At 37.7% G+C, this 23,872-nt stretch overlaps 2 protein-coding genes across 2 annotated transcripts; both read left to right on the top strand.

The window, feature by feature from the left end:
* Nucleotides 1–1,395: 1,395 nt before the first annotated feature.
* Nucleotides 1,396–13,857, top strand: LOC306877737 (syntaxin-12-like). Its single transcript, XM_079429675.1, has 10 exons — nt 1,396–1,428; nt 1,750–1,854; nt 2,025–2,094; nt 2,941–3,040; nt 3,122–3,259; nt 3,339–3,382; nt 6,667–6,763; nt 6,973–7,045; nt 7,161–7,243; nt 12,519–13,857. Exons 2-10 carry the CDS (start codon nt 1,755–1,757, stop codon nt 12,609–12,611), a joined length of 798 nt encoding a protein of 265 aa, XP_079285801.1. The 5' UTR covers nt 1,396–1,428; nt 1,750–1,754; the 3' UTR covers nt 12,612–13,857.
* Nucleotides 13,858–22,736: 8,879 nt separating this feature from the next.
* On the top strand, nt 22,737–23,795 carry LOC306877676 (popeye domain-containing protein 3-like; the record flags this gene model as incomplete). The annotated part of the gene is made up of 3 exons (XM_079429578.1): nt 22,737–23,230; nt 23,322–23,430; nt 23,502–23,795. The coding sequence occupies 3 exons, from the start codon at nt 22,737–22,739 to the stop codon at nt 23,793–23,795; spliced, it is 897 nt and encodes a 298-aa protein (XP_079285704.1).
* Nucleotides 23,796–23,872: the final 77 nt, after the last annotated feature.

The raw sequence follows: 23,872 nt of genomic DNA, 5'->3' as shown, positions 1-23,872 counted from the left end.
GTGACAGCCCTTCAAAGGCAGACTGATCTCCCTAGCTTTGAGGATCAGGGTCCGGGACAGACTTCTAGACCAACCCCACATTTTGTGATTTATAAAAATGCATTCACTTGTCCTTGAATTAAAAAATAAATAAATATCACATGAAGGTGAATGTAAATTTTGTTGTTGCAACATCTATTAGGCTACTAATTAACACAGCTATAATCCATATTTATAAACTCAGGTTAGTTGCAGCTGGCATAATACAAGCACATAATGCTGAATAAATATCACAATGATCATCTTTATGGTAAGAGGCGACAATCCAATTTACACAATATAGGACATGAGAGCAATAAGAGCAGGCAATAAGAACAATACTCTTCTTGAGAACTGCAAATGAATGCAAAATTCAATCTAGCCTAATACAATAAATACAATCTTATTGCTGAGAACCAGCCTTTTTACAGCAAGTTTATTATTATTGTTCTCTTTTTTCAATAGTTGAATCTTTGTAACCCTTAGGTTAAGAAATAAACTTTGGGTTCTAAGCACAAGCACTCCTCAGTTAGTAAGAGGCCTCAGTGTAACTGAAGTCATGTGAAGAGGCTTGTGTGTGTATTATCCTACAAAAGTCACGAGACAGGAATCTGACTGCCAAAGAGCTTATTTCCATTCGCTCAGTGTTTGGACAAACCACAACTTAAATAATGGGCCTTATACTTAATATATTATTTTTTATTTGGCTATATTATTATTATTATATATGCTATTTTATAGTGCAGAGAAGACCAAGACCTGGAACCTAAAAGAAGAAGAAAAGTGCATTGGAAAAGAGGAGAAATGAGTGTGACGCACATGAACTGTGTCTAATGTGAATCCAGCCATCATTCTAAAGAACAGATATTCTGGTGGAATATATTGCTTTCTAACAGCAGGCGAAACCATGTTCTTCTTCCAGAGGGCGCATGGTGGCTCAAACAGCAGAACCCTTCTTTGACCCTTATTCAAATTTAGAAAGGTTTTTGTCTTTATTGGAGAAATTTGCAAACGTGTGTGTTTTACATTCATATATTTTTTTCCAGTGTGTGTTCTTTGACATATAAACAGAAATCTGACACAAACACTATAAATCATATCACTGTCCTCTTCAGTAATCATAAACCACTGTGACTGGACCTCCTCCAAAAGCGCTGAGAAAAGTAACACATATCATTTGACAGGGACGCGCTTGTATTTTTTTTCTAGCAAGGTTCTAGGCAATAATTTACACAATAATATCGTTAATAAATATTAAACCGACTAAATAAATGGAAAATAAAAAAATATAAGAATGATTATTTTAAGCGGCTCAGTAAGCCCCGCCCACTCAATATCTACGATAATATTATTTTGCCATTCTGTGTGTTTACTGTATTTCTGTGAGAGAAGAGCGTCTGAACATCACAGGTATGCGATTCATTCTCACTGTTTCTTTTTTTGAAACGATGGCATTATTGCAAGTATTGTTGAAACATTTCAGATGACATCATGAGATTAATTATAGTAATTATTTGATCTGGCTCAGCTAGAACCCATATGAAATGTCTTATTGCGTTGCGTAGTGCATTTTTAGATTTGCTCAGCCTTAATGGTTTACATTTTTTATCTTTTAAAATCAACAAGGGATATAATTATCTGTTATAATTAGTGAAAATGATTGTAAACACACTAACATTGTCAATATGATTTAATGAATGTCATCTGATGTAAACAGCTGTTGTTTTGTAGTCATCATGTCTTACAGAATGATGGACAGCAGTCACTCTCAGCCGAGAGATTTCAACAACCTCACTCAGACATGCAGCTCAAACATCCAGAAAATCACACAAAACAGTGAGGAGATGCATAGAAACTCACACTTTGGAGAGAAATTGTATTTGTCATTAAAGTTATTTATTGTTGTATTCTTAATAAACACACTTTGAATGATTGTGATTGAATATTTTTGTCTTTTCTCATGATTTAATGTTATAATGTCTCATCGCATGTGTTTATGTGCATAGCTGGTCAAATCAAGAGCATGCTTTTCCAGCTGGGTACCAGACCAGACACACCAGAACTTCAGGACAGACTGTGAGTGCAGTTATATCTCCATCCATTCTTGCATCCGTTGTGTTGTCTCACATACTATATTCTGATCTGATGCTGCATCTCATTTTCCTGTACACAGAAGCAAAGCAGCATCAGAGCCACCTGTGATGCTAGGGGCACATTTGTGTATTCATTTTTTATGTGGTAATGTGTCTACACACAAATTTTAAAGTGAACACAGAGCCTGGTCAGAGATGACTAAACTTGGGTGTTAAAGATGCAATTAGACAAGAAGTGACTATCTGACCCATGTGTGAAATGACTGAGCAAACTCAAATAATGATACGGGACAGGTACACCTTAAAGAAAATGTGTTTTGTACTACTCCCATCTTGCAGAAAAAAAAGAAAGAAAAAGATACTACATTCGGCAAAAGTCCTCCATTACTGATACAGATACTTTAGCTGAAGTCATGTGTTTTGCGTAATATCTTTTAAGTCTATTAATCAAGTTAATACTTGTTCAAAAATTTAATTTCAGCAAAGTTTGGGCTATTTTTATTTATTTTTAATTTACTTTTATTCAATAAAAACAATTTAAATATTTTCATGTTAAATATGCATTAAAAATTAATGCAAGATTCTGAAAGCTTTTTACACTGCATAATCATTTTAAATGGCCTTATAATTGTAACAATAAATAATAAATTGTATTATGTAAAAATAATATGATTAATGTCATATTATTATCTATGCTATTATCTCTCACAAAGTGGATACATAGAGTGTGGGAATTACCAGCCTTTCTATTTCAGCTAGCATCTGCTCATTTTGGTATGAAATTAAGAGAGTGTTTATAAATAGTAACATCTCTGTATGTTGCAAACAGCCAGCAAATGCAGCACTACACAAACCAGTTAGCAAAAGAGACCAACAGACATCTGAAAGACCTGGGCTCTCTACCACAGCCACAGTCTCCTTCAGAACAGGTGAGTTCACTTCCTCATACCAGCTTGCAGCTGGCCTCATATTAGCCAGATGTGGTCATGCTAATGCTTCTCTTCACACAGCGGCAGCAGAGGATTCAGAAAGACCGTCTGATGAATGACTTCTCAGCTGCCCTCAACAACTTCCAAGTGGTCCAGCGGCGAGCCGCAGAGAGGGAGCGTGAATCAGTGGCGCGGGCACGAGCTGGCTCCAGACTCCACGTAACTATATATTTGCAAATTATCTAATACTTATGTTTGTTTGCCATTTCCTTAATAAAAAAGCCTTTTCATTTTGCAGGTTGATGAGCTCAATCAAGATGAACAGCTTGTGACATTTGAAAAGTAGGTTCATCATATTCACTGAGACATAGGAGTACCTGTTTTGTGTTCAAAATTGACGCAGTTGTGAGAAGAATGAAAAATGATAATTCTGTCATTATTTACTCACCTCTGGATTGTTCCATTGACATTGACATTTCATAAAGACATTGTAAAAGTAATCCATATTAAGCAGTTTATTTCAGTTTAATATTCGTGATCAAATTTTTATTATGAACTAGCTCTTTTTAGTGAACTGGATGAACCCAAACAAATTGGACTGACTTGTTTAAAACAGTCCATGTCTAGAGTCAACATTTATCCACAAGCTGCTCAATCAAAATCACTTTCGGACGTGCCTGATAATCACTCTGACTTGAAATATCCCAGAGTATATGATATAAAGTTGGATTTTGCAAACTCTTCTTAGCAGGGCTCCAGAACAGAAGAAACTTTAACATACTGGAAATATAAATCGTAAATCGGCTACATACACATAGCTTTATTGAAATTTGTTTTTGAGCATGAATTTTCACCCGTGGGGATGATAGAGTGTACTAATGAGTCAAGTCAATATTATTTGTATAGCATTTTTAACAATACAAATTGTGTCAAAGCAGCTTTACATCAGCTTGATATAAAGCTGGGTGGATTTATATCAGCTTTACAGTATTTAGACGGGGAAATAGTTTGTCAAAATAATGTCATTCTCCTCTGGCCAGACAAAATCAGCAGTTTAAATCTAGGCTGCAGCAGAGTCAGATTGTGCAAAGGACTCATCTGGTTCCTGTAGTCTTGTCCCGATGGGCATCTTGGAGACAGGGTCTTCACTGGGGATCAGTCTCTGGGGCTCATCTAGTAGTCCTAGTCTCCGCTTGATGGGTCTTTAATCTAGATTTAAACTGACAGAGTGTGTCTGCTTCCCAAACAGTGTTAGGTAGATTGTTCCAGAGTTTGGGCGCTAAATAGGAAAACGATCTCCCGCCCGCAGTTGATTTTGATATTCTAGGTATATACAAATGGCCACAGTTTTGAGATTGCAGCAGACGTGAAGGACTATAATGCGATAAGAACTCACTCAAATACTGAGGTGCCAAATCATTCAGGGCTTTATAGGTAATTAGCAAGATCTTAAAATATAATACGATGTTTAATAGGGAGCCTGTGCAGTGTTGACAGAACCGGGCTAATGTGGTCATACTTCCTGGTTCTAGTAAGAACTCTAGCTGCTGCATTTTGAACCAGCTGGAGTTTGTTTATTAAACGTGCAGAACAACCACCCAATAAAGCATTACAATAATCTAGCCTCGAGGTCATGAACGCATTAATTAATATTTCTGCATTTGACATTGAGAGCATAGGTCTGTAACGGGGTGAACGAGACGTGAGACGTGCGGAACCATTTGCAAGCTTTTATTAATAAACAGTCAAATAACAGACAGGGTTGAAACACCAGCAAACAAGTAAATCCACGATACAAGGGCGGGAAACAGGAAACGAGACTATAAACTAAATAAACTAAATTTAGAGAACACAGAATGGCTCGGTAAGGCAGCTAACACTTGGAGAGTGCTATACACAGAACAATACATGGTGATATGTGAAAAGAAGTCCATGGTTTATAAAGGGTGTGTGATTGTGAGATGGTTCTCAGGTGTGAGCGTGTGATTGAGACAGCTGTGTGTACTTGTGTGCAATGAATGCTGGGAAATGCAGTCCAGGGTAATATATGACAGTCTGTGTGAGAGCCAATATGATGAAGAGGCGACCTCTTGTGGCAGTTGGACAAAGGACCACGAACCGGATTCGTGACAAGGTCGTTATTTAGATATATTTTTAAGATTGAAAAATGCAGTTTTACAAATGGTAGAAACATGTTTTTCGAAGGAAAGATTGCTATCAAAAAGTACGCCTAGGTTCCTAACTGATGACGAAGAATTTACAGAGCAGCCATCAAGTATTAGACAGTGATCTAGGTTATTACATGCAAAAGTTTTTGGTCCAATAATTAACACCTCTGTTTTTTTCAGAATTTAGCAGTAAGAAATTGCTAGTAATCCAGTTTTTGATCTCAACTATACATTCCGTTAGTTTTGCAAATTGGCAAGTTTCTTCATGTCGCAAAGAAATATAGAGCTGGGTATCATTAGCATAACAGTGAAAGCTAACACCATGTTTCCTAATGCTATTTCCCAAGGGTAACATGTAAAGCGTGAAAAGTAAGGGGCCAAGTACTGAACCTTGAGGTACTCCATACTGCACTTGTGATTGGTATGATACCTCTTCATTTACTACCACAAATTTATGGTTGTCAGATAAGTACGATTTGAACCATGCCAGTGCACTTCCTCTAATTCCAACATAATTGTCTAGTCTAAACATAATAATAATAATAATGACGCAATTAGTTTAAGACGTAAAACAACTGGTGAAACATTTTTTGAGCTGGTTCATTGAAATGAACTGTCCAAAAGAACTGTTTTGCAGAAAGAATCGGATTGCCCATCACTAAATTATTATTATTATTTTTAAATGCTGTTATTTGCATGCAAACATTGCACAACACACATATTCGCCTTATTTGTCCCGTAAGAGCAGGTGCGACCATTTATAAATGTAATGCGTCTGGCTTCCGGTGTCAACCGTTTCCAACTAATTTTAGCTGTACAAAACTCATTTTGCTGCTTGATATTGCAAACTAGTGTGTCTTACCATGTTATTTTAACGGTATTATCTTAATTATGAAGTAGTATCTTAATTATGTCTCTTAATTATGCTTGTAGTGCAAACTACAAAACGTTTTACCATTTACTGTACATTGTTTTTCTTCTCGTTATTTCCCTATAGCGGCTAATGATCCAGAAATGTCACACATTCACAGAAAACGGCTTACTTGAAAAATAAAGTGGATAGAGCACATTAAATATGATTAACAAACGCTCAAAAGTATTTTGAGAATACTAAGTCAAGAACCAATAAGGCTCCCACGTGTCACACAAGCACATCTGAGGTTTGTTCTTGCTCTTTAAAATGACATGAGAGTGAGTAAATGATGATAGAATTGTCATTTTTAATAGCTTAATGTCTAAAATCTAAAAATTAATCCTCAAGCAGTGTTCATAATTCATTTGACCCTAAGTCAAACCCAAGGATCAAATATTGCCCTCATGTACCCTGATTTTGATTAAAATGCAAAAAACAAACATGTAATACATATTCCAAGATGATTTACTGATATGATATGAATCAGAACAATATGGGTCTGGTGAGAAATATGAAAGCAGAAATAGCTTTTTTCATTTGAAAAGAAATGAAGGGTGGAGTATGCAGACAGAAGAGGAGCCTTTCAACGAACAGGACCTTGAGCTTATTAAAGAGAGAGAGACCAATATCCATCAGCTGGAGGTGAGCACTTCCTTTATGACATCAGCATACAAAAATGATAATTTTTCATAAATATTCAAACTAGCCTTTCATAAACTGTCAGCTTTTTTCTTTAAAAGATGTCTTCAAATATATTGACATTTTTTGCTAATGGTAATTACATGGTAATTCTCAGACATGGATTGTAGTACAATGTCCCAACTGCTTTCTGTTCTTGATTCTTGATTCAGTCAGACATTATGGATGTGAATCAGATCTTCAAGGACCTTGCAGTCATGATCCATGACCAGGGTGACATGATAGGTTAGTCTAGTTCTCTCCAACCAGATTTGAAGAGCTTCGTTTAAACTCATATTTTTGCACAGATTCAGCTGTTCACAGATTTTAAGGCCTGCTTTCCTCTTATTGTCATTCACAGATAGCATTGAAGCCAATGTGGAGAGTGCAGAGGTGCATGTGGAGCGAGGATCCGAACAACTCCAGCGGGCGGCTTATAATCAGGTATCAGGCCATGATGGACATATGTGACCCTGGACCACAAAACCAGTCTTAAGTCGCTGGGGTATATCTGTAGCAATAGTCAAAAATACATTGTACAGGTCAAAATTGATTTTTCTTTTATGCCAAAAATCATTAGAATATTAAGTAAAAATCATGTTCCATTAAGATATTTTGTAAATTTCCTATTGTAAATGTATAAAAACTTAATTTTTGTGTAGTAATATGCATGGCTAAGAACTTTGGACAACTTTGAACGCGATTTTCTCAGTATTTAGATTTTTTTTGCACCCTCAGATTCCAGATTTTCAAATAGTTGTATCTCGCCAAATATTGTCCTATCATAACAAACCATACATCAATGGAAAGATTATTTATTGTCACGGAACTCCAAGGAAGAAGATGAGATGAGGATAATTAAAAAATAAAGTATTTTAATATTATAATCCACATGAATAGAAGGAAATAACTCAGGGTAGTCGCAACACACATAACAAACAATAACTGGCAACTGAACTGGGGTGAACTCAGGACTTAAGAACACAGGGACTAATGGGATAATTAATGACACAACAGGTGGTAAAAATGAACTCAAGACACAGGCAAAAACTAGGTCACAGCCGAAAATCAACACACAGACGTGACAGATCGCCCCCTCCCGTGAAGGCGTGTCCTCACGCCGTAAAGAGTTCAAACTGAGGAGGGAGGGTGGGGGCTCAGGAGGAGGGCGTGGAGCAGGAGAGAGGACAAACCATACACAGTACAAAATATAAGTCCATGGGGGAGTGGATGGTGGGAGGAGCCATGGGGAAGCCAGGAGCAGGAAGAGCCAGGTTTTGAGCCAGAGGCCAGCCAGGATGAGGCCCCAGGGCAGAGTCGATGGCAGGAGGAGCCATAGAGTAGCCGATGACTTGGTGGTAGAAGACACCCTGGGGACAACCGACAGAGATGCAGCCACCAATGATGGAGACCGAGATGGAGCCGATGTGCCCGCGCGCAGCCAATGGTCGTGGAGACCGAGGAGAAGCAGCGGCAACGAGCGACCGGAGAGGAATCAGAAATCCTGAGGGCAGAGGCTGAGCCAGTGGGACTGAGGATGAAGGAGGAGTCAGCCGAAGCCACAGGTGCAGGCAGGTCGACAACTGACCAAGCAAGCTGACTTCCTCGGTCTGCGGTGGGCACGTGCGACACCTCTGTTGCATCATTCACTGGTGGTGGTCTGGTCTCTGGCAGTGGTGGAGTGGGGCTGGTGGCGAAGTCATCCTCCACAGGGCCGATGGTGAACGCAAAGTCGTTGTGTACCAGCACCCACTCCACAAAGGTGGCGAAATCCTCTTTAGGACCGCCCGCTGGAACAGACCGACTGTTTTTTTATCACACCAGCCAGAGCGAGCGGTCTGGATAGTGAGTAAGGCACGCGAGCTGAATGAAGTCCAGGGTGTGAGCTTCCAGCGGGCGATCTCCCTACTCCAGGCAGAGAAGTTTTACGGGGGGAAGGTGCATAGTAAAAATTAAACAAAACAAAAAAGTAGAGATGGGACATTTGACACTGAGGCTCCGAAGCCTGTTTTACTCTATTGAAGCAGACTGGTTCAAACGACTGTGTTGAAGCTTGTATCAAATCTCCGTGATCAAGTCAAGTCAAGTCACCTTTATTTATATAGTGCTTTTAACAATGTAAATTGTGTCGAAGCAACTGCACAATATCAAAAAAGGAAAATAGTGTCAATAATGTAAAATTAAAAGATTAAAAAAAAGATTTTCAGTTAAAGGCATTTCATTATTGAATTCAGTGATGTCATCATCCAGCTCAGTTCAGTTTAAATAGTATCTGTGCAATCAGGTCGACGATATCGCTGGAAATGAAGTGTCCCCAACTAAGCAAGCCAGAGGCGACAGCGGCAAGGAACCAAAACTCCATCGGTGACAGAATGGAGAAAAAACCTTGGGAGAAACCAGGCTCAGTCGGGGGGCCAGTTCTCCTCTGGCCAAACGAACCAGCAGTTAAATTCTAACTGCAGCAAAGTCAGATTGTAAGGGCTGTGGCGGGAGGAGCCAACGACAGACACAGTGGGCGTGGCGTCAAGCCTCGGAGAGGTTTTATTAAACAATATATCAAAATAAAGTGTCCAAAGGGGGAAAAGTGTCCAAAATAAACGGGGATCTGGTGTCCTCGTCGTGCTGCGGGGCTGTGCAGGAGGGCAGTGTTCAGGAGGGAAGGGTCCAGGGAAGGGGCGGAGTCCGGTGGCCGCACGCGCTCCCCTCTCGGGGCCGGGAGCGAGTGGCGGCGGCGTCTCTGGCGCGGCTTCGTCCATCTTCGGGATCCCGGCACTTCTGGGGGACTCGGCGGCTCGGCATCCTAGCCCGTCAGCCGCCTAACGGGTGCGGCAGTCCTCCTCGACGCTCCCTTCCTGGACCCACGAGGACACCAGCGTGCATGCACGGGAAGAGACCGGTCTCCCGAGGAGAGGCGCGCTCGGCGTTTAAACGGCGGCGGTGATGAGGCTCTGCTCACGTCAGGTGCGCCTCATCACACGCCGCCAGCCCTGGCTGTTTCAGCGCCCCTCCTCTCACACACCCACTCCCGTCGGGAGCCTGGTGAAGGGCGGCGAATACGGGACGGGGTGGTGATGATAGACAGGGGGGAGGCAGCCGACTCGTCACAGGGCTCAACTGGTTCCAGTGGTCTTTCCCGATGGCTGTCTAAGTGGCGAGGTCCTCACTGGGGATCTGTCTCTGGCGCTCATCTCAGTGTCCTGGGCTGTGTTCGAAATGCCGTACTATCATACTACTCTTACTATTTCTGCAGCATCCAGTATGTATGCTGCTCATAGTATGCACATTTGCTGTATGCATGAAATACCCGGATGACCTACTATATTTGCCAGGATCTGCTAACTATAACTCAAGTATACTGAAATCAGTACAGAAGCTGTGTTCTGAATGGCATACTATCATACAACTCCTACTATACTGCAGTATGCTGTGTGAATACTGTGAATAGTATGTGCATTTTCTGTATGCATGGAATGCCCGGATTACCTGCTACATTTAATGTATGCATCTGAAGACGCTGCGTGGAGTACTGTTTCCCAGAATGCAACGCACACCATGTGACCTTTCATCTTCAAACGCGTGAGTGAACTGGAGGCGGGGAATAATAATTATAAATGTTACACTTGTATATGCACGTTTATACATATACATGTAATCTACAAACTATCGCTGTGCATTTAAAAACAATATCATTTGTAGGACATAAATTGTACTTTAATCTCTACGGCACTTTTCCGATCAAGTCAAATGACGTCACCTTTATCTCTATAGCGCTTTAATAATATTAATATTGCAGTAATATTATATATATAACTAGAATTAATATTTCAATTAAGCAAACAGAATTAAATTCCGATGCAAACAGCTCTAATAAGAAATGGAGTGTATTTACTCTAAGGACAAATAGACCAATTTGTTGTCAGAGGCTATTTACATTAACTCCGCCCACCAATGCCTGCCTGTGATAAACAGCTCTGCAGAAGACACGTGTATTTCTGTAGAATCAGTGGCGGAGAGAGTAACAGATACGAGCTGCTGTTGATACGAGTTCGATTTCGGCTTTTGTCAAACTCGTGCCACTCCTTTTCCCATCACATACCAGATCAGAAAGGCATTTATTCGCAATAAAAAATTAAGTAAATATTTGAAAAGTGGAGATGAAACGCTTCATTAATAATGCAGTGTGCTTAGCTGTTAGTAGGTTTTTGTCCCAATAAAGTGGCGTTCATCAAATAAAATCTATGATAATTTACACTAAAATGTTGTTGTCTAATATGTTATTGCATACTGTTTTATAATGTACAGTACTGAAGAATAAATATCTGCCACCTAACTACTATTTACATACCTGTTGCTAAAGAAAATGCTGCTATTTTATTGTAAACAGAATTTATCATTATTTGCACTTAGTGTAACTAGAATATATCACTTTTTCCAATTAGTGTAACTGCCAAAAATATCATTGTTCAGTTAAAGACAGCTCATTCAGTTCAGTCCAATAGCCTATGCAAAGTTATTCAATTATGAAATGAGTTCAACTGGGCAATATAGCATTGTTTACTAATATGAAGCCTTATTAACAAGCCTTTGTAAAAAGAATAGTAGCACATTTGTTTGTAAGATAACAACCTTTACAGCTGTGCTGAATTAATGTTTGTGTTTGTCATGTGACAACTAAACATACTACTCTGAAACATTTGTTGCTTATTGTATACTGTTTCACACACTATTCTTTAAAAAAATAGAAGGCATTATGCACTGTGTACTGGGCAGTACGCAGTAAGCAAGTATGCCATTTTGAACACAGCCAGGGACTAATGGGATAATTAATGACACAACAGGTGGTAACAATGAACTCAAGACACAGGCAAAAACTAGGTCACAACAGAAAATCAACACACAGACATGTGACATTTATTCAGCTTTCAGATTATGTATAAATCTCAATTTCGAAAACAAAATTACCCTTATGACTGGTTTTGTTGTCCAGGGTCACACTCACACACACATGGAATAATTGGAATAAATATTTTTTATTTTATTTTATTTTTTTGTGCTTTGAAACAAGTTTATTATGATCAACAAGGCTGCAATTATTTATAATACAGTATATAACAAAAATATTAGATAGTACAACTATTTTCAACATTAATAATAATGTGTTTCTTATTCACTACCATTCAAAATGTAGGGTCAGTAAGACTTTGAATTGGACTTTTTATTTAAATTTTATTTAAGTGAATGCATCAAAAGTAATGCAATTTATCAAAAAAAATCTGTTTCTAATAAATTATGTTCTTTTGAACTTTGTTTAACAAAGAATCCCAAGAAATAAAATAATTTTTCTCTCTCACACACACACACACACACACACACACAAAAAAATTGACAATAATAATAATAAATATTTTTAGGGGCAAATCAGCGTATTCAAATTATTTCTTTCTGAAGAATCATGTGAAACTGAAGACTGAAGCTGGAAATTCACAGGAATGAATTACATTTTAAAATATATTCAAAAATATAACAAATATAGTTCTTTAAAACTGTAATAATAATAATAATAATTCACAATATTATTGTTTTACTCTGTTTTTGATCAAAGGTCTCTATTTCAAAATGATTTCAGACTTTTGACTGGTAGTTTATGTAACAGATGTATACGCTAATGTCAGCTGTGCCGCCTGATAGACTGTATATAATTGTGTTTTTTCCTTTTAAGAGAAAATCCCGCAAGAGGATGTGTATGCTGGCTCTTGTCCTGTCGCTAGTGGCGACCATCTTTGCTATAATCATTTGGCAAGCAATCAGATAAGATGAGAGCAGAATCGGACAGAAGTACTGGATCCTACTTCAGTGTTGAGTGAATGACGTGTGTGTGTTTATTGTGTGTGTGCAAATGCAAGCACATATTTGTGGGAAAAAAATGACTTCAATTTCTGTAGGAATGGCTGGTAATATTGTGATGTGAACCTAGGGACCCATATACTCCCTTCTTATCTAAGACAGTTATCAAACATCACATCACCTCAGATCTCAGCTCAAGCATGGCTCACGGAAACATGGTGTATTTGTATTAATTAATACCCTAGTGAACAATAAATATACTAAAATGTATTTAAAATACATGTATTGCATGCTAAGTATAATACAATTACATATTTACGTACTTAATAAAAATACCCTGCAATTGTACTTCTGGTATACTAAACTGGTATACTTAAAGTCTGATAAATTGGAATAACTAATTCTGTACTTTAATTGCGAGGAAGTAGTGCTGAAGTCCAATTAAAGATATACTGAAGTATGTTTGATTGTGCTAAAGAGGAATTATTGCAAGCATACTTCATGTAAACTTTAAATATCTTGCATTTTAAGTCCAATATTATTAAAAAAATATTCAATCCTCATCAATAGTGTCATTAAAAACATTTTAGTAGTGTTCCAAATAAAGTTGCATTATAATTTTCATGTCAGTAAGTCTTGAGCGATATGTCAGTAAATTATTTATTAATAGGTTGGAACTATACTTAGTATGAAATAATTGTATTTTAAATATATTATGGATCAGATCCCAATACTAAGAGCCATTCATGCAGAAATACAGATCAGTGTTTTCACTAAATCTGCACATATGTGTTAAATAAACAATGCTAGTAAGAGAATAGTTTCCTCTATAAAAATGTCTGTCCATGAAGCATATACAGTACAGTATCAATCATGATAAGGTTTACGTTTGCAACCACTTGCATGAATGTAATTCCTTTTAAAAATTTGTGTTTTGTTGCTTCAGGTCTTGATTATTATGCAAAATAATAGTTTATTCTTAAAAAAATAAAATCTCAAAGACTTTAATGTTGTGTATGTTTTAATGCCCAGTGCTTTGATTCTCACAAGTACATGTATATCTTAGTAGTACATAAATATGAAATACGTTTTAATAAATTGTTCTCCAATGCTTATCTTCTGTCTCTATCAGTTTTTTTTTTTCCAGATGATCAATATTTATTTCAGATCATTTGTTGTTAATGTTTCTTTTTGTATGCTCTAAAATAGTCATTAAAAATAGAAACGAAATGCATATACTCTTTATTATGCAACCTACCATTAAGAAATTATAATTTTATTCAGCTGGATGTGTTAAACTGATCAAAAGTAAAGACATTTATAATGTCACAAAATATTTCTGTTTCAAACAAATTGTTATTTTGAACTTTCTAATGCATCAAAGAATCCTGAGAAAGAAAGAAATAGAAATTAATAATGAATAAAATGAACAATGTATGCAAATCAGCATATAAGAATGATTTCTGAAGGATCACGTGACACTGAAGACTGGAGAAATGATGCTGAAAATTCAGCTTTGCATCACAGGGATAAATTACATTTTAAAATACATTCTAATAAAAACTGTTTAAATTGAAATAATATTTCACAATGCTACCATTTTCACTATTTTATTTTTTAGATGAAATAAATGCAGTCTTTCAAAAATATCTTCTAGAACTCAAAACTTTTGAACAGTATGTAGGTTTTACACTCTTAATAAAGGGAATACTGTTAATTTCCCTCGACATTGCTGAAGAAGTTCTTGGCATTTTGCAGTTCTAAGGCCATCTGCTTTACAAATCACAGAAATCATTATCATTTGCTAAAGAAAAACAAATGTCGAAAACCAAAAGTGTATAATTGCTCACAAAATGCCAAGTGTATTGGACCGATGAATGTGCCGATTTAAGTAGGACTGCAAAGTACAATGTTAATGTTCAGTTTCTGTTGTACCCACAAGGTGGCACACAGTAAACATCACTGATCGGCAACATGCCTACGTCACCATGATATGGAGTTGATGCTTGTCCTTGTAACGACAGAATATTCAGTGTTGTGTCCTGTTGCTCAGGACAGACTCTGTTTCCATCTTATCAAGGGTCAGCATCACAAATTACAATTATAACTTCATCATGTAAATGCTGAGTTTGAAGTGCTCTTTGAAGTTATTTTCGAGTGGCCCTTTGTCGTTCTTGTGCGTCACTTATTGCCATAATCAGCGGGCAGAACACCCCCACTGTCCTCCACTGATTAGCATGACTAACAGTTCAACATGCACATCTTATATTCTACCCCACATTTTGAGAAAGTCTTGATTATGATTGCAGGGGGCTGAAGCGTTCAATACATGGAGAAGTGTTTAGAGCTGAGAGGGACTGTGTAGGAGTTAGAGGTTTTGCATTGTTTCTTAGTGCAAACCATATCAGAATTGCAAATATTTCCTTAATTTAATGTAAAACTATTTTCAATTAGGACAACACTGGCTGCACCAAGTTATTGACCATCATTTTGCCAAGAAATGATGGTCCTGGAACAATATTTACACTGGATCAGCCATCGGATTTTAGGAAAAGGGTTTAGGTTTGGCTTAGGCCAGAGGCCTGGAACTTAAACAACACTGTTGGTTTACAGTCAGGAATCTGAACGTACCCATAAATATTAATTTTTAACATAACTCATCCCACACTCAACCACACAGAGCAATCCATGTATGTATTACTACTAGTGTGCATTTAATGTGTTTGAGAGGTGAAACATAAATAAAATATAGGTGTGTGACACAGTTCAGTTATCTCTTTCTTTTCTGTTTTATTTTGCACAGTTAATTAACAAAATAACATTGGTGCCTTCTTTAGGAGAACAAAGAGAATCCTAAGAGAAAAGGTAAAATGACCTCTCCCCCTTGGCTGCTATTTTGATTGTGGTGTGAAAGGAGGGACGTTGTTTGTCATATTCCTTTTCATCTGGGGCTACTTTTTCCCTTCAATCTTTTTCATTTCCTGCACCAGAGCTGATTCTTTGTAGAAACATCAGAACAAAGGAAATGGGAGATGGTGGTCTTGTAATTTGTGTATGTTTGTGTGTATGTGTCCATTCTTTTATTTTGCAAATCCAGATGGTGGGGTAGAGGCATTGATGACAAACTGTTGGTCATATTAACAGATTCTGTATGCTATATGCTACACTATTGATTGTTTATTAAAGGAATAGTTCACCCAAAGATGAAAATTTGCTGAAGATTTATTCAGCTCAGGTCATTCATGATATAGATGAGTTTGATTCTTTATTGAAACAGATTTGTAGAATTTTAGAATTCCATCACCTGCTCACCAATGCAGTGAATGGGTGCCATCAGAATGCAAGTCCAAACAGCTGATAAAAACATCACAATAATCCTCACCACTCCACACAGAGTCCTCTATCCGTAATATTGTTTTTGCTTAAAACAAGTAAAATTATCTGCCAGTATTTTATTCCACTGGCAGATAATTGTACTTGTTTTAAGCAAAATAGGTTGTTTTTTGTTTTTTTAATTTTGCTTATCTAGTAAACGTATCTTGATTTAAGAATTTGTAGATATTTTGACTATAAACAACACAAAAATACTAAGATAAGCCATTTTTTTTGCCATGTAAGCACAATTTACGAACAAAAAAAACTGCCTAAAATAGTTCTAAACAAAATTTAAGAGGATAGTAATAGATGGACATTTAACTAGAGAAAGTGTTACTATGAATCATGAACTTGTATTTTGGCCAGAAGCAACAGTTTAATGATAGATTTGTTTCTTACAAACATGCCGCTTTTCACATTACAAGATGTTAATTGATGGACTGCAGTCACGTGGATTACTTGTGGATTATTGTGCTTTTATCCAATGTTTGGACTCTCATTTTGATGGGACCCATTATCTGCAGAGGATAACGTAATGCTATATTTCTCCAAATTCCTTTCAGATGAAGAAGCAAGCTCATGAATGGCCTGAAGATGAGTACATTTTAACCAAATTATAATTTGTTATTGAGCTTGCCCTTTAGTCAAGTTTTTTTTTTTTTTAATACTATAAACTCATTTAAGACTAATCTAGTTCATTAATAAAGATCATGATCACAGTCATGTAAACAGGTAGCCTACATGGTCACAATTGAAATAGTCCGGGGAAAACACAAAATGTCTCAGGTTACGTATGTAAGCCTGGTTCCCTGAAGGGAACGAGATGCTACGTCGAAACGGTAGGGGAACGTCTTCAGCGTGACCACGCTCTGAATCACATGTGTAATCTGTCCAATGGACAGATGCAGGATGTCTTGCGCACCAACACATGGTGGTCTCTTAGGTCTGGGAGAAAGTGTTTGAGTGCTCGAAACATGGCCAGCATCTCCAGGTAGTTGATGTGCCATGTGAGATGGCGACCACTCCACAGACCGCGGGCAGGGTGGCCACTCATGACCGCTCCCCAACCGGTGAGGGATGCGTCCGTCTCTAGCATTATTTCTACCAGCGCAGCAATTTTTTTCCATCAATAATTGATGGATGTCTAAAATATAAAGATAAGGAGAAGCCTAAAACAGGTCTGAGGATCGGCCCGCGTCTGAACTATGACGTGAATATTGGCCCGAAGCCCAGCCCTAGGGACATAAAAAAGTCGGAGCCCGACTTTAAATAAAAAAAAATAATAATAATTGGGGCTAAAAGTGTGTTGTAACACAAGCGTTACTGAACATGTACCGAGTAAAATATTACTGAAAATTGATTAGTAATGCCTTACACTACTGCGTTACAGCAAAAAGTAATCCGTTACTGTAATGCATTACTTTTGTAACGCGTTTCAAGATTTCAAGATTTTTATTTGTCACACGTTACACCCAACACTGACTGTATGTCATGTTCCAGTCCATGAGTCTAATATTGAACTGCCTGTTTTGAGCCAGGAAACTATAAATGCACCTCATGTCTGTCCCGTTAACCCTATTTATTATTTATTATTATTATTATTATTACTATTTATTATTTCTGTCATGAATCAGGTCCATGGACTTCCATTCGCTCGCCACCAGAGGTCACTCCTCCATCACATTGACTCTCTCTCACATTGCACAGACTGTTTCGCATTTACCCCGGACTACATTTCCCAGAAACCATTTCACTAATCACACGCTCACACCTGAGAACTATCACACAATCACACACCCTGCATAAACCATGGACTTCCTTACACAGATCGCCGTTAGCTGCCTTACCGAGCCTTTCTGTTTAGTTCCAGTGTATTGGTCTGCGTTTATGACTCTCCTAGTTTTAGCGGCGATACGGAACCTGTTTCTGATTTTCTAGCATGTGTTTCCTGGATCTACCGTTGTCTCGCCATTTTGATTCTGTTTGTGATTCACTTGTACTATTGCTCATGTTTCTGGATTGCCCCTCTTGTCAAGCCCTCTGGATAACTTTCGCTGTTGACTGACTCGCACCTGGTTTGGGTTATTCTTGTTTCTCGTCTGTGCCATACCTGTTTGCTGGTGTTTTGACCCTGCCTGTGTTTTGACCACGTCTCTGTATAATAAAGCTTGCAAATGGATCCACACATCTCTCGTCTCGTTCGCCCCGTTACAGTTGCTTTAGATGATTTAACAAGTTTACACAATTCTTCATTTCCAATAGAAGAGAATGAGTGGAATTGTTCCTCAGGGGATCTATAGTGCACTATCTGATGCGATACTGTGGCTGACGGCTCGATGGTTACAATTTTATCTCTAATAGTTTCGATCTTGGAAGTAAAGTAGTTCATAAAGTCATTACTACCGTGCTGCTGGGTAATGTCTGCACCTGTTGATGTTATATTTTTTGTTAAGTTAGCCACTGTATTAAATAAATACTTGGGTTTTTTTTGTTTTCTTCTAAAAGAGACGTAAAGTAAGCAGATCTAGCAGTTTTTGATGCTTTTCTGTAGGATAGGGTACTTTCCTGCCAAGTAATACGAAATACCTCTATTTTGTTTTTCTCCAGCTGCGCTCCATTTTCCGGGCTGATCTCTTTAGGGCCCGAGTGTGCTCATTATTCCACGGTGTTGGACTCTTTTCCTTAATCTTCCTTAAGCATAAAGGAGCAACCGTATCTAAAGTGCTAGAAAAGTGAGAGTCAAATTATAGTTTTCAGTCACGTGACCGGCTCGAAGACTTGGAGGGCAAAACGTCCATAGAACTGCTGCACAAGCGTGTCAATTTTTCATCTGTTTCACAGCCGCAAATATTTAGATCACTTCTCAAAAGAATAAAACAAAGGTATTTCTGAACAAAATGGAACTTTTGGCCATTTGCAATCCATATTAAGCACCCACGACAATATTTCAATCATAAAAAATGTGACAAAACGTTGTAAAAACACTTAAAGTGCTTAAATATATTTAAAACAGTAATATTAAAAGATCAAATTCAGTAACCACCACATTAATGATGCATACTTTACACAGGCAAGCAGATGAGGCCGGGAATATGAAGGCAATCCGCTTAACGTTTCAGTGTTTTCCTTCTAATGGTTTTCTATGGGAAGCCATTTAATGGGAAACTTTGCACATTGCGTTTATATTCTGGCTGTACAAAATATACATCATCAATAAGGAGTCCACTGAATCTTGCCTTTTAATATCTGCGTTTTACTACTTTATTACTTGATGCAATCAGCGTAAAAATAGCTGGCAGTCAGTGGAGCAAAGCTGCGTTTTGCCCGCCAGGTTTGCGTTCCTATAAGGGTGTGACGTCACATGAAAACTATCAATAATTTCTGTTACATCATCAAGTTGTTCTGAGCTATTGGATATGCTGAGGAATTGAGATAAATCAGGCAGATTATTTATAAAGTGGTCTTTTGTGGTAGAAGTGATGGTTCTACCATATTTGTAACAAGGAGTTGGCTTTACAGCTTTAACTATATGGAATATACACGGAACTAGATAATGATCTGAGATATCATTGCCCTGCTGCAATATTTCAACGCCACTGACATCAATTCCATATGACAGTATTAAATCTAGAGTATGATTTCAACAAAGACGGTCCTGAAACGTGTTGTTTAACACCAATAGAATGTCTATAAATGCTGATCCCAACGAACCTCTTTCATTATCAACATGGATATTAAAATCACCAGCAATTAGATCTGCAGCCAGCAATACCTCAGATAGAGAATCAGCTAATTATTTAATAAAGTTTGTATGGTGCCCTGATGGCCTGTTTACAGTAGCCAGTACAAACATCACAGGGGATTTATCATTAACACTTGTTTCTTTGGATAACATTATATGAAGCACCATTACTTCAAACTAATTATACTTGAAACCCGACCTCTGATAAATACTGAAATACTGAAATAAGATGCAATTTAAGAAACCTGCCACCAGCATTGAGGATTGCACACCTTTCATGGTGGTGTTCTATTTTTCTGTAACACCTCTCAGCTAAGGTGTCCTTGGTCCCAAAACTCAGTGCTGTTCTTTTAGATTAATGACTGAGCAGGTACTTCATCTGTCAGTGAACATGCACACACCTGACACACAGTCGATGCTGTTAGTTTTCATTATCATGGAAGTTATGCATACATTTCACAGATCTCACACCCCAGTTGCTATGCTCTAATTCCCTGTTTCTCTGTCTCTCTCTTTTGTAGACACACACACATGTCCACTGACAGATATACTGGGGTCTGGGGTTTGGATCTATATATAGACATGCTGGGTGTCTGATAGCCAGTATAAAGGCAGAGCTGTTCATGGTTGACCCTCTAACTGTGTCAGCTCTCTTAACAACATGCTCTACTATGTTCTCCATGTTTATATAAATGGAAATCTCAGAGATTCTGTGGATATAGAGAAGATATGATGTTTATTAGGAATTCAACACTTGATCTCTGTAGAGAAGGTTTGTCCTCAATTTCTTTCTCAGGTGAAGTTTGTTTTCATACCCCAGAGTGTGAATGAAAGGCACCTTCAGCTGGCAGGCTGCAGGCTGGGGGTGGGGTTGGGGTGTTAACGATGAGTTATTTTCAACCAGAACAAAACTGCCGCTGCTGAAACACCCTGATTTGTGTCTCAAGGAGAAAAGTACTGTCCCAGTGTCATACACAGTATCTCATGCCTCATTATAGTGTGATGTTTTCACACATTAAGACTGTCTGTTCTTTACCTGATGCAGAGTCTTGGAAAATTGTATTGTACATGCAACCTTTAGTAACATAATAAATATATTGGGAAATAAATGCCATTGTTCATTTTGCAGGTTTAAAGTACTTGAATAACTTCATTACGATTCTCAAGTGACCTATTTTGAGAATAAGTAGCCTATTTTGTGATTTACAACTCAATTACAAGAGGAGTTCTTTCTAGCCATGGGAGAAAAGGTTCAACATAGATAACATTTTCCAGGTTCCGAATAGAGGATCATAACAGATTTTGTTGTCTCAGACAACAGGACATATTCTCAGACCTTTGATGTTCTGGTAAGGTTCTCTCGAAGTTATGAACAATCGTTCTTCTAGTAATGTTAATAGAATATTCATTCAAAGTTAAATGGTATTTAATAAAGTTCTCAAATCAATGCAAAAACTTGCTTTAGAACATTCAGAAATAATATTTTCATAACCTAATGAGAATATAAGAAAATTATTCTTATAACATGTTTTGTTAAGTGGGTGTATTGTCAGAATAGCCATGTAAACATTGCTATTTAGTGCATTTTAGTGCATTTAAATGCACTGAATATTCCTTTGATATGTGAATCTATATTCACATATCCATGACATATTACGTACGCACTGCAGCTGTTACTCCTGTAACTTTACAATATATATATATATATATATATATATATATATATATATATATATAGTTTTTAAATATTCTGGTAGCAACAGCTGCCAAAATAATTTTGCAAAAACTATTGATTTTATTTTATTTTATTTATTTATTTACTTTTACAGTTTACAGACTAACCATTTGCATGACATATAACAATATTTGAATTAAGAACTTTATTAATAGTCTGCATAAACAATAACAGCGCAATAGTGTGAATAATTAATAAAGCCATGATATTAATATTAAGTTAAAAGAGTGATTAGTAGTAATAATATTTATATAAAATGAATTAATAGACTTTATATGACATTATAAATCATTCATAATTTTAATATGAACCATAAATTAGAACATTAACTAGATGAATGATTAACATTGTTCAAAACTGATCATTTCCCAAGTTCACATGTCCATATTCCTTGAAAGCAGCAATGAGATAATGTAAAAACATTTGACTTGCTGTCTGTTAAGGAAGGGCTCAAGCATGGAACTAGAACGTCTCCTGGACTACTTAAAGTCCATTCCACGTTCATTTATAGCAGAGATTAAAAATAAAAGTGCAGTTGCAACGGTGAGGGATGCTAGAAGAACTGTGTTGTGATGGAAAAATAGAAATGCTTACTAAATACTACACAATATAAGAAACTAAGCGATGGCTTTTGATTGCATTCTGTGGAACAGAAGATAAAAGATCTCCATGTTCTCAGTTAAATCCACATTGATACTGCACATTAATGGGGCTTGACTCAGAACCATTAAATGAATCAAGCAATCCTTTTCGGGTACAACAGTCTGGCAAGTGTGCACTTTGGTCACATTTTTACAATGTACTATCAAACTCTAATTGTAGAAGTATTAATGCTGCACTCAAATATCAGTGCAAAAATAATTAAAACTTGTTTTTCTATAAGAAGAACCTTTATGGCAAAAAGTGTGGAGGTGGTAATATCTCAGACTCTTTAATTCATGGCATCATATCAACATTAGTCCTCTGTAAATCTCAAGAAAGATTTTAGGAGAAACCACACAGACAAATTCACATACTTGAACATACTTAAACACAAATGAGAACTCCATTAAGTCTCAAAAGCAGCAAACTTTGAGTAATAGTTTCCTTTGGGGAGGCTGAAGGATTATGTTTCTGTGTGCGCAATAAAGAGCTGTCAGTTCACAGGAGCTTGAAGACTGCCACAGATCATATCTCTTCAGAGGAGTATAGCTACAGCTGATATATACAATTCTCGTCTGGACAATTATTCATTTTCCATTATGGATCATTTGACAGAGAATAACTTGACAGCAGAGACTCTGGAATACCCAGTGTGCTCAGAATGGAAGGAAAATCCTGAAGGATCGGTGTTTCATCTCGCACATATGCTGCTGGTTTTAGGATTTATGGGAGGCAGCGGCTTTTATGGATTACTCTACATGTTCAGCTTTTTAACGCTCGGGTTTTTCTGCTATTCGATGTGGGCATGGTCCGATCCCTGCACGACTGACTCGTTTTCGTGGGCTTTCGCGCTTTTCGCCTTCTGTCTGGCACAAGTTGTTCATGCGTCGTACCGATTGCGCAGCGTTACTTTTGATAAGGAGTTCCAGGGCCTCTACGATTGTATGTTCAAAAAGCTTGGAGTATCCTTAAAACATTTTGGAAAAATCGTGGAGTGTTGTGAGAGCGATGTCTATACTATAGATAAAGACCACTGCTTCGCCGTGGAGGGTAAAACCTCCATCGACAAACTGTCAGTTCTTATCTCAGGCAGGTGAGTAAATAGACTTTCATTACTAGAAATCCTCGTACTATGTCTTACTATGCGTTCTTAAAGGCAAAGGCACTCGCTTTGTCTAAAATAGGATACGAGTGACGGTGAACGGGGAGTTTTTGCACTACATCTATCCATTTCAGTTCCTGGACTCTCCAGAGTGGGATTCCCTCAGACCTTCAGAAGAGGGGGTTTTTCAGGTGAATAAATTGTGTGTTTGTGTTCGTACTGTAAACTTTATAATGGAACAAATTCTGGTATTTTTCCCCAGGTTACGTTACGCGCAGATAACCGGTGCAGGTACGTGGCGTGGAGACGAAAGAAACTCTATCTGCTGTTCGCGCAGCACCGCTACATCGCCAAGATCTTCGCGCTGCTGGTGCGCAACGACATCGCGGAGAAACTCTTCTCTCTGAACGACAAGGCTTTCGACATCCGCGGGTTCCGCTATGATCTCCGGTTACCAAGCTTCTGTCACGGACCAGAGCCAGAAATAGAAAACACAAGTGAATCCCGGCCAGTGCTGGGACAGAGTAAAACCAAACCGGCAGAAAGAGACTCATGAGAAACGCACGCTCCAGTTTTCTGTAATCTTAAATGATGGTAATTAATGGTCCTGTTTTTTTTTTGTTTTGTTTTTTT

This window comes from Barbus barbus (assembly GCF_936440315.1).
Source record: "Barbus barbus genome assembly, chromosome: 12".
Taxonomy (NCBI): Eukaryota; Metazoa; Chordata; class Actinopteri; order Cypriniformes; family Cyprinidae; genus Barbus; species Barbus barbus.
The sequence above is the reverse complement of the archived record's forward strand: the minus strand, read 5'-3'. Positions and strand labels throughout refer to the sequence as shown.

Excerpts from the sequence above, each read along its gene's own strand:
- LOC306877737 (XM_079429675.1), top strand. The coding sequence starts at position 1,755 with ATGTCTTACAGAATGATGGACAGCAGTCACTCTCAGCCGAGAGATTTC. Across the intron at positions 1,855-2,024 it reads CCAGAAAATCACACAAAACA|CTGGTCAAATCAAGAGCATG; the intron begins GTGAGGAGATGC and ends TTATGTGCATAG. Across the intron at positions 6,764-6,972 it reads CCAATATCCATCAGCTGGAG|TCAGACATTATGGATGTGAA; the intron begins GTGAGCACTTCC and ends TTCTTGATTCAG.